This window comes from Lactuca saligna, chromosome 3 (assembly GCF_052625555.1).
Source record: "Lactuca saligna cultivar CGN05327 chromosome 3, ASM5262555v1, whole genome shotgun sequence".
Lineage (NCBI taxonomy): Eukaryota > Viridiplantae > Streptophyta > Magnoliopsida > Asterales > Asteraceae > Lactuca > Lactuca saligna.
This window is the reverse complement of record NC_136419.1, coordinates 143,981,207-143,995,782: the sequence shown is the minus strand read 5'-3', so window position 1 is coordinate 143,995,782 and position 14,576 is coordinate 143,981,207. Positions and strand designations below refer to the sequence as shown.

Genomic DNA, 14,576 nt, shown 5'->3' with positions numbered 1-14,576 from the left:
TTAAGAAGATAGTGATTGTAAAATTGCATTCTCGAATTCGATTATGGTTACGGTATCCCTTTCCATAATTTGAATTGTGAGGTTTGGCAATTAGTCTTAAGTGTTTAGACACACATATGAACTATCTAAGGCAAAGGTGTATAAGTTCGAGAAGATTTGATAAAAGATTATCAAAGCACTAAGTATTAGAAACATGGACTTAAGAAATTCAATAGGTATTGTTTTTCTGAAAGTTAAGATGTTTATGAATACATGTCGAAGCTAGTGGGAGCATAAGTGTTATGTTTTATAATAATCATCATGATAGTGGGATCATAAATGTTATGATTGTATGATTATTAAGGAAAGTATTGCAAGTTGGCAATATTAATTATAGAAAACAAGAGTCATTCTTTGCAAAGTTGTAAGGATGGAATAGTTGTTTTTCTATAATTAAGGGAGAGAATATTATGCTTCATTTTAAATCTAAAGGATTAGGTTGAGGAATATTAATAAATTTAGTCAAAAGTACATAGTGTGTTCTTAAAATTTCGATTATGATTATGGCATTCCTCTTCACAATTCGAATTTTGAGAACATAGCAAATAAAACATTATGTGTCGTGTCCCATACGCTTCGGGTATAGGATTGATTGCAAATGATTTAATATTTGACCATTCTAAAATTTTCCAAATGTCTAGCGCATTTAGAGGGAAAAAGGAATAGAATCGGTTTTGACTCAAATAATTAAACAACTGTCAAAGGACAATCCAAAGTTCGACGAGGATTGGTTGCTTATGAGTAGTTGGAAGCATGGTATTGAATGCACCATATCGACATTATTATGAATAGAAAAGATTCTATTAAGAATGAGTTGTCATATGGAAATTATGGAAATTTTTCCATATTGGATGGACCATATCAACTTTATTACGAATAGATAAGATTCTATTAAGAATGAGTTGTCATATGGAAAATATGGAAGCGTGTCCATATTGGGAATTGAATATTGAAAATCTATGTCCGGATTAGAAACTTTTATGCAAAAAGATGTTCAAAGGAATGTACTTTGAGTGAGAGACATCATATCTAAGGAATTGTCTTGTAACAATCTCCGATAGAAGACTTTGTAATATCATTGGCAATAGTCTTTGTGACTTTGGTGCAGTGACATTACGAAAGGATCGTTGCATAGAATGTTAGAATCTAGCATATTCTATAAGTGGCAAGAATTTCATATTCTTTCACTTATGAAAAAGGATTTGGAGTTGTGAAATGAGAATGATTAGAAATGTGTGCAATTTGATCTATTTCACAAAGTAAGAACCATAGGTAAACATTGTGTGCATGCTAGGAGCATGGACAAGTGTAATAATTCAAGTAAGAAGTTGATTACCCGAAACGACAAATAATGAGTAATCGATATGGTGATAAATAAAAGGAGTTTTATTTATACTCAAAGGTTTAAGGCCATATGGGATTAGTATTATTCTTGTGTTTCACTTTGCATGTTTTGACTTCCTCAATAATTTAATTGGTTAAGAACGGTCTAATTATTCAAACGGGCCACAGTCGTTCATATGTTGGAAGTAGGTATGAATGAATATTGTCGTGAATTGGTGTGTGGATTGTCTAAAAGAGTATTAGACATAAGCAAATGTTTGCTGCAACGTTCATGAGTGCTTATGAATATGAATTTGAGCATTGGATTAAACCCACGCTCACTTGGATCACTCCATGAATTATATCACGGGTGATTGGTGAGACAATAACATCTTATATTCTTGAGACCGAGATGTGTGAGTTGTATCTTGCTAATCGGTTGCACATTGATAATATGTAAACGCACTAGTAACTTGGTGTTATAAAACATATTGTTGTGTGTGATCCGGTGAGTGAGTGCAAGCAAGCATTGTATCAAAGTTTATCCGTTCCTTTTATCCAAAGAAGGATAAAAGCGATATCTTTGGGCCCCTCGATGATTTAGTGATGACAAACGTAAATGCTCGACCGGGCTAGGGCTAATTTGATTTGTTCAATTAGTCTGTCGTCATAAATCGGGGAATCGAGATATAGTACAAAGAGAATGATTTGAAATCATGTCTCATACGATATCTAGAATGGAGGAATACATGATCCCTTATCTAAGGACACGTGTATCTGATAGGATCAGAGTTGACAGCGGCTTTGGAAAGCTACGATTGCAGATCATGATCTGAAGTCATACACAGAATAGTTATTAGACTTATCCAAGTGGGAGACTGTTGGATTAGTGTCTAAGTCCATAACTATTTTGGTATGTACTTGACCTGATGGTGCATGGTCCTTTTGGGTTGCCTTCACCAAAGCAACTTGATAGGATGAATTATGGAGAGAAAGGATTAAATATGATTTATTAATATATTATGGGAATAATATATTAAAGGAGAAATCATATTGTTTAATTAATATTAGTCAATAATTAATTGGTAATTAGTTTTGTGACTAAAAGAGATTAATTAAACTTAAGGGACTGGAATTTTAATTATAAGATAATTGCAATTTGGGCCATGGATTGCCTTATATTATAAGGTGGACGATTTCTATGGGGGAAGCCCATATGAAATCGTTCAAGGCCTTGAAGAAAGGGCTCCATGGGTTGCTTAGGGCTTAAGCATCCAAATTAGGGTTTCCTTGTTAGATAACCCTAATTGCCTCCTATATATATGGATCCCTTATGACCAAAAACGTGGCTAAGACTTCTCTATGGTTTGTAGACGATTTTGGGCAGCCTCTATCCTCTTTCCTCTTCATCCTCTTGCTTATGGTGTTTGTGAACCATTAGAGGAGTGACATTTGTGACTTTAAGCTTTCTAAAGTCAACACAAGGCGATTTGGGATTGTTATTGCTACATAACAATCAAGGTATGATCTTAAACCTATTCTCATGTTAATATGATTACTTGAATGCTAGAATTAGGGTTTATAGTCTTGGATAACTTGCATGTACAATAGAGAAACCTAGATCCAAGCATTAGGGTTTGTATGAGCACATAGGATGTTCTTAGGACTAAAACCCATCAACACAAATGTCTCGGATCAGGGCGCTCTCCGCCCTACGGCTCAACGCATCGGCTACGACATTAGCCTTGCCCGGGTGGTACAGGATCTCACAATCAAAATCCCTCACTACATCCAATCATCTCCTCTGGCGCATATTCAGATTTGGATGATCCATCAAGTACTTCAGACTCTTGTGGTCCGTGTATATGGTACACCGAACCCCATAAAGATAGTGTCGCCAGATCCTGAGGGCAAACACCACAGCCCCAGTTCCAGGTCGTGGGTGGGATATCTCGACTCATGAGGCTTCAGCTGCCTTGATGCATACACTATAACGTGTCCCCTCTGCATAAGCACTGCCCCTAATCCAGATATAGATGCATCACAGTATACCACAAAATCCTCCATCCCTTCTGGGAGTGTGAGCACCGGGGCCTCGCACAATTTCTGACGAAGGGTCTCGAATGAGGACTGCTGCTCCGGACCCCATGAAAATGCAACACCCTTCCGGGTCATTTTGGGAAGTGGCACGGCGATCTTGGAGAAATCCCTGATAAACCTTCGATAATAGTCGGCCAATCCCAGAAAGCTCCTGATCTCAGTGGGCGATCTCGGCACTTCCCATCTCATCACCGCCTCGATCTTGGCCGGATCGACCAATATCCCCTTCTGGTTAACAAGGTGCCCTAGGAACTGGACCTCTCGTAACCAGAAATCACACTTGGAGAATTTGGCATACAGCCTCTCCGATCTTAATACTCCAAGAATCTCCCTCAAATGTTCCTCATGCTGCTCCCTAGACCTCGAATATACCAAAATATCATCAATGAATACGATCACTGACTGATCCAGCATCGGCCTGCACACCCTGATCATAAGATCCATGAACACAGTCGGGGCATTGGTGAGCCCAAAAGGCAACACCACAAACTCGTAATGCCCGTAAAGAGTTCTGAATGCAGTCTTCTGGATATCTTCATCCCGAACCCTCATCTGATGATAACCCGACCTCAAGTCTATCTTAGAGAACCAAGATGCCCCCTGCAACTGATTGAACAAATCATCGATCCTAGGTAATGGATACCGGTTTTTAACCGTCAACTTGTTTAACTCCCAGTAATCGATACACATCCGATGTGAACCATCCTTTTTCTTGACAAAAAGAATCGGCGCTCCCCAAGGTGAGCTACTCAGTCGAATAAACCCCTTTCCCAACAGCTCCTGAAGCTGCGAGGATAACTCCTGCATTTATGGTGGAGTGAGGCGATAAGGCGCCTTGGCGATGGGTGCCGCTCCCGGAACCAGATCGATACGGAGCTCCACTTGCCTTTCCGGAGGCACGCCTAGCAGTTCCTCGGGAAACACATCTGAAAACTCGCACACTACTGGAACCTCGTCAACCAAATTTGGCCTCCCCGCGGCCATTCGTGTGTCCATCACATAGGCTATGAATCATTGCAGCCCTGCTGTAAACTTTGTCTCACCCTGGCAGCCGAACAAAACGTTGAACCACACCAGGTCCCCTCGCCATACATAGTAAGCACTCCCCCACTAGGATCTCGTATAGTCACCAGCTGTCTCTCGCAATCAATGACTGCTCCAAACTTACTCAACCAGTCCATGCCCACGATGACGCAGACATCTCCCATCGCTATAGGAACCAAATCTATAGGGAACTTGACACCAAAAATCTTGAGCGCACATCCTCGAATCACGTCGGTGGCGTATACCGCTTTCTCATCAGCTATGTAAACCCTCAGAGGTCGAATCATCACCTCCCGATCAATACCGATGTGCTAACTAAAAGCCAAAGATACAAAAGACCGACATGCACCCGAGTCAAATAATACCAAGGTAGGTACATAATTCAAAAGAAAAGTACCTACGCATATCATAATATAAGCACAATATCTTAGCATAAAATTAAATACATGAAAGAATACATACCAGCCACGACATCGGGCGCCGCACGGACCTCCTCCGCAGTCAACTGAAAAGCTCTCCCACGAGCCTTCGGAGCCTCGGCTTTCACCGGCCAAGTCTCGGTAACCCTAGCAGTAGGCGCAGATCCCTGGTGAAGCTGAGGACACTCGGCCTTCCAATGGCCGGTCTGGTTGCAATGGAAGCAAACCATAAATCCCTTGGGGCAATCCCTAGCGATGTGCCCCTCCTTGCCACACTTGTAGCAAGCACCTGATCGACAGGCCCCCTCATGACCCTTGCCGCACTTTTCGCAAGTGCGGCCCCTCTGACCTCCCGTCCTCGAATCAGAGGACTTGGTCTGCTTGGCTGCTGGCTGGGATTGAGCCGGCCGCTGATCCACCCGCTGAGACTCGGCCTCCTCCCTGGCCTGAGTCTCCAACTCGATCTCCCTCTTCCAGGCATTTTCCTGGAGCTCAGCAAAGATCCGGTATGACGAGTTCGATACGAACTCCCAAATATCCCTCCTCAGTACACCCAAATATCGACTCATCCGAGCCTGCTCAGTGGACACCTGCTCAGGGCAGAACATCTCCCTCTCATGAAACTTCTGGGTGATCACAGTAACTGAATCATTACCATGCTTGAGGGTCAAGAACTCCTGAATCAACCGTTCCCTCTCCACCGGGGGAACATACTCGTCTCTGAACATAGTAGTGAATTTCTCCCAAGTCACGGCCGAAATCTCCGCAAGAGTGAAGTTCGTCATCACGAACTTCCACCAATCCTTTGCTCCCAGGCGGAGATGGTTCAAAGCGAACCGTACCCTCAGATGCTCCGGACATGAACATGTGTAGAAGCATCCCTCAATGTCAGCAATCCATCTCATCGCAGCGATCGGATCCTGCGTCCCATCAAACTCGGGTGGCTTCGTGTTGCTGAACTCCCGGAATAGCAACGAGTCACCTCCCTGTGGTTTGGCAGCAGCCACAGCTGCGGTAGCTGCAGCGGCTGCGGCCTCAGTCACCGCGGCGTACCGCTCATCGAAAGTCTCCATCAGTGTGGTCTTGATAGACCCAAACATTTCTGGAATCTCGGCCCGGATCACCGCAGCCACCTCTTCGTGAATCATCCAATGAAGCTCCTCGTCACTCACACCGCTCGTCCCAGGTCTGTGGCGTGGCCCAACCATAATACCTCTGAAATACAACATAAAAATATCATAGACTCAATCGAGCATACTCGCACTCGATAACGCAACCCTACTCGGCCTCCGATACCCAAAGGATTCTTACTTGGGTTGCCCACTGACTCGGTGTCTTCAGTAGTACGGGCCCAATACTACCGACTACACCGCATCAACATTCACCCCAAGTCCCTCCTCCCTGGACCCCGGATCACGAGTACTTCTTACTTGGGTTGCCCACTGACCCGGTGTATTCAGTAGTACGGGCCCAATACTACCGACTACACCGCATCAACATTCACCCCAAGTCCTCCTCCTTGGACCCCGGATCACGAGTACTCTATTCTTGCTATGCACTGACTACCTACTCGCTCTCAAAGTATCTCAAAGCAACAGGTTCCCCTAGACTAAGGCATCACAAATCAGGCCACTCTAGTCCTAATATGAATACCTAGTCTACTATAGCATGCATAACATATCATAACATATCTCATAACACATATTGTAAGGGTATTTTGGGGATTTTACCGTTCGGGTACTGGCTGAACGTACACACTGCTTCTCCTTTGGTTATTACAAAATCTCTTATAAAATTTTTATGCTTTTATTAATTGAAAATTTTCCTCAAATCCTCGGTTTGAGCTCAGTTACGCCCGAAGGTGCATCCGAATCCCTCAAACCAAGGCTCTGATACCAACTTGTAACAACATGAATTTTCAAAACAATTTTTCATTTTTCAAACAACATAAACCATCATTTAATATTCTGAAATCACATATGTAACAAATGTCATTGTAACAATATACATCCCAAGATCATAAAACAGTTCCTTCGTCAGTGTGTACAGATCATGTCGGCGCCTTCCCACGGTCCTTGCTAGTACCTGAAACACATAACACAACAACTGTAAGCATAAATGCTTAGTGAGTTCCCCAAAATACTACTTACGCACATACGCTTTCCAGACCCTGACCTTCCGGTCCATGTGTCTCACAGGATCTCCATCCCGACTCGGTAAACCTTCCGGTCCTACCCGTGTCAACCTTACAGTCCACATCACAACGCCTTCCGGCCCATAACATATATGTCTTCTGGTCCATAACATAATGCCTTTCGGCCCATATCAAGCATAACATACATAGCACATACATCGATTAACTTATCATATACAATACATACAACTCATAACATATCCGACCTTCTGGTCACGCAATAAAACCCTTCCGGGTACAGTATAGTGAGAAAACTCATCTCGTGGAAAGTCTAAAATCTCACGTGCTCGCTATCTCCGAATCCCAAACGAAGACTCAACCTCGCCTAATCATAACGAATATCATTTTAATTAATATAGACTTCCACAACTAGACTTTATCCCTTATTAACATTCCTCAGAGGGGTAAAAGACCATTTTACCCTTCCTTGACTCAAAGTCCACATGTTGACCAAAACCCTAAAAGTCAACAAAAGTCAACATCTTCAGTACGCGGGGCGTACATCGCCAACCCAAAAGTTGGGGTCTCCACCCAGTACGGTGCGCGTACTGGGAGTTACGCACAGCGTAATAGTCAGATCTAGACACTCTTCATTTATGGTCTTAATCGGTTAAGTCACTTCTTCAACTTCTAGATCTGGCTTTCTTTAAGCCTCCTTACTCATAAAGTCGAAACCTTTAAGCCTTGGCATAGCTGTAAAGGCTCCTACACTCCTTAACACCTTTCCATTTCAACTCAAAAGATCTAGATCTCATGCATGGCTAATCATTCGCATCCAAGATTACATTTTTATGAATCTACAACTCAAATGGACCAGAAATATGATGGATCTAAGCTAATGGAGACTACTTGCTCATAAAGTCTCCACCTTTGGGACCAAAACCCTAGAAAATTGTCCATAAAGCATACCACAAGAACTACAAGTCAAGATCCGAACTTTTTACCTTAGAAAGAAGCTCCAACCTTTGCTAAACACGGATCTACACTTGAATACCAACTTCTAGCCTCCACAATGGACTCCTATTCTCCTTTGCTACCTTGAAATGACACCACCAAGCTTAGAACACTCACAAATAAGCTAGGAACGAAGGAACAACTCTCTTAGGGTTTCTTTCTGAGGGATGGTGGCTGAGGAACCAAGCCATCTCATTCCTTTTATAGCCAACCACAAAAATTAGGGTTTTTGGGTATGGACCAGTTACGCCTAGCGTACCCGAGGGAGGATGCGTTTAAATGAAGCGCACGAGTATGTGCAGCGTACTCCTTGCACGCCCAGCGTACTCGCCCAACACAAAAGCCCTTAAATGACAACAAAAATAAAGATGAAGGGCCAAATAAAGGTGCCTGGATTTCGGGCTGTTACACTCGGGATGGATTCAGACAGACTGTAGGCCCGATAGGGCGGTCCAGTCACGCCAATGGCCCAGTATGCATGTTGATTGAATTGATTATTACTCTTGTGGTATTGTCAGTGTGGTATCAGTATTATGGGGGCAGCTCACTAAGCCCTCGGGCTTACAGTTTTCAGTTTATTGTTTCAGGTACTTCAGGAGATCGTGGAAAGGCGAAGGCGTGACCGTATCGCTCCTCATCCTTATGTTATGATTTTTGGGACACTCTGATGGAAAATGATTTGAAAACATTTGGTAAACAATGCTATGTGGTTTTTATTTATGATTGAAAAAGTTTAAATTTTGCGTAAAAATTATGGTTGTTACATCGATCCAACCCAATTTTTCTATAAAAATTTTATTTTTTGAAATAGGTTCAAAAAGTTTTCACCTAATAAAAAATATTAATATGCGTTTTCTCTCAAAAGTTTTATCTATAAAATATTAAAATATAATATACCTTCTTAATAGTTGTTTATAAATTTCAAATCATAACTAAATAATTTGTTTTTTCTTCATGTGTAAAAATTTGATAATATTATAATTATATTTCATTTTTAAAAATGTTTTAGTTTTTAAAAACTGAATAATAAAAACCGATTCAATCGAATTGTAATTGGATCAGATCGGATCGGATTTGAATTTAATTTGGACTATTCGGATCCATGTTTTGAAAACCGAAATCAGTTTGGATTCACTTGATTGGATTGGATCAAACCGAACCATCCAAACGAACACCCCTATGCATGACCAATGCATGTCTTGAACTCTTATTAGGTCAAATTAGGTCAAAAGGGCCAAGATTCCATGCATGAACTCAGAACTCAAATCTAAATCAGATCCAAAGAGCCAAATGCTCCAAATAGCCTGGAGATTCATAAAGTTGCAAGTTGTATGAGATTCAACCTTCCAAAACAATAAGACATAGAGAAAAGTGGTCAAAATCCATAGATCTATCAACTAACTCATCAAGATGAATACTTTATACCTTCTTGAGATGCTTGAGGAAGATAAACTCCAGGACCTACGTTACTTTGGACTCCCAATAAGATCCTCCACCAAATAAGATCTTCCACCACCTTCTTCCTTCACAAGAACCAAACACACACACTTTGAGGCCAAAAACTCAGACAAGGTATCTAGGGTTTGTAAGGGACGATTTGGAGAGATGGAGGCTGATGCGAGGGAGGCTATGAGAATTTAAGGAGTTTAAATAAGGGCTCAGACCTTAAACTTTAAGGTTTTCTCTAACAGCCACACCACATCGTGGTGGTTCATTAAACTCTTGCAACCCAAAAACTTATCATCGCGTTGTGGGGAGGCTTCACCATGTCGTGGCAAAAAAAACTAATACACGATCGGAAATAATTTCATATTTGGAATCGAGTGTCACATATGCATCTTGAAGCTTATCTTCGCTTTTTTAAGTGCTAGAAGTAGACATATTTATCTTAAAGAGCCTAACATGAAGCCTTTTAGGCGATTGGGGGCTTAGGTGTTAATTTGAGCACCAAATGTGAATCTGATCGCCAATTGAAACTATCTATAAAGGAACAATTTTAGGAATTTGAATATGGTGTAAGAAGAAATTTTATGGGTGCATTATTGTTCAGGTCTTTGGTAATTTTTTTCCCAATCAAGTTGCAAATATGATAAGGCAACTTATGGAAAAAAAATTTCAAGCTTAATTCTTGTTATGTAATTCTTTTTTCCCTATTCTGTTCTATTGTTCGTTTCAACTTTTGTTTTGTAATTCTTTGTAATCTATTGTTTTTAGTATGTTGTCACATGATGTTCTTTATGATTTTTGTCTATAATTTTGATGATGGTTGTGGAGGGCGATGAGTAAAAGGGAAAAGAAGGGTGAGGTAGGGATCGAGGAAGACCCTATGATATAATATCAATATATATATATATATATATATATATATATATATATATATATATATATATATATATAATAATAATGTTAAAGATAAAGGATATTATAAAAGGATAAAAAAAAAAAAAAAAAAAGATATTTTATATGGCTTTGACACCAACAATTAGGGCTATAAAGAACTGAATGCTCAGTGTCGTGCTTATGAACCGTTCGGTAAGATGTTCGTTTATTTAATAAATAAACGAACATGAAAACAAATTCTCGTCTGTTTAGTTAAATGAAAATACGTGGACGATTGTCTCGTTCGTTTGATTATGTTCGTAAACGTTCGTTTATGTTGTTCGTCTATGTTCATTTATATAAGTTTCTTTTATGTTCATATATGCTTAATTGTGTTGGATTACATTACTATATTATACATTTATTTATTTATGTTCATATAGGTTCAATTATGTTTATTTATATTCATTCATTTATGTTCGTTTATCATGTTCACGAAAATAAACGAACGAATATGAATAATATAATTTGTTAAATGAACGAACATGAATAAGAAAACTCGTTCGTTTATCCATTCATGTTCGTTTATTTATTCGGTTAACTCAAACAAACGAACATGAACAAACACTCGTTCTTATTCGTTTGGTTTGCTTATAGCCTTACCAACAATGTAAGATTTTGTACGCATAAGGAGTACTAATGTTGTATTTTTTTTATAGTTGTTTTTAGAGCTAAGACTTTTAGAATTGTGTATTTGTTTTTCATAAATACAAAGTAAAAGCGTTAGGGGGAAGAAAGAAACGAAAATGGAAAGCATGAAAAGAAAATACTAACCATTCTCCACCATTTGCGCCATTCTTCTCCACTCCCAAAATCATACGTCCATCTGCAACCATCACTCCCCTGTTTTCATTCCATTTCTCCAAATCACAATCAACAATCATTCTTCCACCAATGGAAGATCAAGATCTACCACCGCCGGACGCCGCCGACGAAACCGCACAAGTCGACGAGGAACCAGAACCACCATCGATCGCTTCCCGAGATGATAGACTCTCCCAAGAGATTGACCAATTCATTTCTTTATTAGATGCCGATGATCAATCGGACTCATCGTCGCCACCTGAAATCGTGGGTGCCGTTCAAATTTTTTCTGATCTTTTGGATTTTAGGGTGGTTGAATACGAATCTGGTTCCAAAAAATGGACCCAATTAGAGGAGGATGAATGTTCTTCTTTTGTAGATACGGTTAATCGAACAGCCAAGCTTCTCAAGTCTCTCTCTAGATTTCATTCCGTAGAATATTACGCCGCTTTAATCAACAGGGTTAGCGGAATTCAGCAACGTGCAATGTCTTTCATGGAGGTTGAATTCAAGTCGATTCTCGATGATTATCAAACTTCATACGATCGAGATCATACGAATGAAATCGAAGAAGCCAAAACCAAACAGCTATCGTCTTCTCCTAGCAATGTTCAAGACGCATCAGAAACGGATTCGCCGGATCAATCCGAATCTCCGCCGGAGAAAGATGAGTTTTTAGGATATTCCGACGAGATGATATCAAAGCTGAATAAATTATCCAAGGGGTTAATAGCAGGAGGTCACGAAACAGAGTGTACGGAATTGTATTTCTTTGTTCGAAGAAACGCCATGGAACAAAACTTGAAGCTTTTACAGTTTGAAAAATTCTCCATCGACGAAATGCAGAAGATGCAGTGGGATCCGGTAGAGAAAGAGATTTCAGAATGGTTGAAGATGTTCAAAAACTTCGCCACCTCGCTCCTCCCTAGCGAGCGGAGGTTAGTCGACGCCGTGTTCTCGGAAAACAACACAGAAATCTCCGATAACTTATTTGGAAACCTAGCACGAATTGTCCTCTTTTACTTGCTCACTTTCGCGGAAGCGGTGATGATGACGAAGAGATCCGCTGAGAAACTGTTCAAGTTTCTTGATATTTACGAGACATTACGAGAAAGCATCCCGGAGTTGGAGAAACTACTTTCCGGCGACTGGTTATTCCAGCTCAAAACCGCAGCATCATTGATCAGTAACATGTTAGGAGAAGCCATTTTCAACATTTTAGGAGATCTTGAGAATTCGATCCAAGCAGATACAGGGAAAACACAGGTTCCCGGTGGAGGAGTACACCCGTTAACTTGCTACACCATGACATATCTAAAACACGCATGCGAGTATAGGGACACATTGGAGCAAGTATTTAGAGAGCATAAAAAGATAGATCGACCGGACTCAGCCACCGGCTCCGATCACGATCCAGATTCCGATCACGATCCCGGTTCTCAAGATCAGAACTTTTGCGTTCAAGCGGGTCCCGGATCGGCGTTTCAGTTGCAGTTAGCGAAAGTGATGGATCTATTGGATGCGAACCTGGAAGTGAAATCAAGACTGTATAAAGATCCATCGTTGAGCTTGATTTTCTTGATGAACAACGGCCGGTTTATATTGCAGCAGACAAAGGGAACCGGAGAAATGAGGAGCTTGATGGGGGATCCATGGGTGAGGAAACGGTCTTCGGATTTAAGAAGCTACCACACGAACTACAAGAGAGAAACATGGACGAAGCTTTTACAGTGTTTGAGTCATGAAGGATTGAGCGTTAACGGGAAGGTGATGAAGCCTGTGTTGAAAGAAAGATTCAAGAGTTTCAACGCCATGTTCGATGAGATACACAGAACGCAAACGACATGGGTGGTGAGTGACGATCAACTTCAGTCGGAATTAAGGGTGTCGATATCGGCGATAGTAATTCCGGCGTATAGGTCGTTCATGGGGAGGTTCAGTCAGGTGTTTACTCCGGGAAGGCAAACGGAGAAGTATATAAAGTATCAACCAGAAGACATAGAAACATGCATTGAAGAGCTGTTTGATGGGAATGCAAATCAACCGGGGAAGAAGAGATAATAAATTATGATCAAGTACGTACATACGAAATATGAATCATGAATGACTCATATGATTAAATCAGGAAACGTGTAAAGAATCTACCACCATTAATGAGGTTTTTGATCCACACCATCATTACCTTTAGAGACGAGCATGCATATTGCATGTACTGATTTGAAACCTGCTTGTATCTAACTTATGTTTTTCTTTCATTGTGCAATTATCGAGTTCTTTCTATTTGTTTCTGAATGTGATTTTGGTTGATAGTCTTATTTCTCTTTATTGATGGACCATTTAAAAGACAGTCATAATGATTGTAACTAATTTAAAAAATAATTGTTGTAACTAATTAAAAAAATGTTATTGTTTAGACTAAAGTTAAGATTGGTCCCTACGGTTAGGGAATATCGCAATTTCAGTCCCAAGTTTTCTGTTTGTATGATCTGGTCCTTATGGTTTCTATTTTTTCAATATCGGTCCTGAGCATACACGACGTCTAACTTGAGCCGTTAACTTATCACATGTGAGATGCTCATGAGTGTAATATGGTCTTAAATAGTTTCTCTCTCCATAGGGAGGAAGTTGATATTAGGGGAATCCATTTCTCTCTCAAAAATGAAAATCCACAATTGGTGGCGAACATTACACTCATAAAACCTGTGATCGGTTGGTCTTCGAATCAATCTAACAATGCTAAAAACCTTAGACGTATAGTTTGTTTATCATAGATGAAGCTCGGTTGGAACGGGAGTACCAGAGAAAATTGTTTTCTATAGTCGTGGAATACCAACACTGATTTGTGAATCAACTTTCTTTTGATTCATATCTACAACAATCTTTTGAACGATGTCATGGTTTGGTGTAGGTTGGGTTGAATTTTCATGAACAATCTATGTTGATTAGATGTAAAAAAAGTAAGCAAAATAATATGGAGGTGGGAAGATATATTTATATTCATTATGTCACGTTCATGTTTTTATACCAGGTACACTCCAAAATTTCTTTTTAACCATTTAAATTTATATTAAAAAAACAATCTTGGTGTATACTGGCACACTAGCATACAAGAAGTTATCACAAGGATCGTACTGACCTCAAGTACATGATTGAGTCAGACGTCACAATAATTTACCTGCAAAATAGATCATCACAAAAACATAAGCCTCACGACTTAGTAAGTAACAACTACAATAACATAAATCATATAGATCGTGTAAGTCATATAAATCATGTATATCACATACATATCAAAAATGTAATATAATCAGTTTCTCATA

The 14,576-nt window shown here is 40.2% G+C and overlaps 1 protein-coding gene across 1 annotated transcript; it reads left to right on the top strand.

Moving 5' to 3' along the window:
• The first annotated feature begins 11,184 nt into the window (after positions 1 to 11,184).
• EXO70C2 (exocyst subunit exo70 family protein C2) lies at positions 11,185 to 13,594 on the top strand. Its single transcript, XM_078985977.1, has one exon. The coding sequence runs from the start codon at positions 11,347 to 11,349 to the stop codon at positions 13,315 to 13,317; it is 1,971 nt and encodes a 656-aa protein (XP_078842103.1). The 5' UTR covers positions 11,185 to 11,346; the 3' UTR covers positions 13,318 to 13,594.
• The last annotated feature ends 982 nt before the right edge of the window (positions 13,595 to 14,576 follow it).

Coding starts and splice junctions, on each gene's coding strand:
- EXO70C2 (XM_078985977.1), top strand. CDS start 11,347: ATGGAAGATCAAGATCTACCACCGCCGGACGCCGCCGACGAAACCGCA.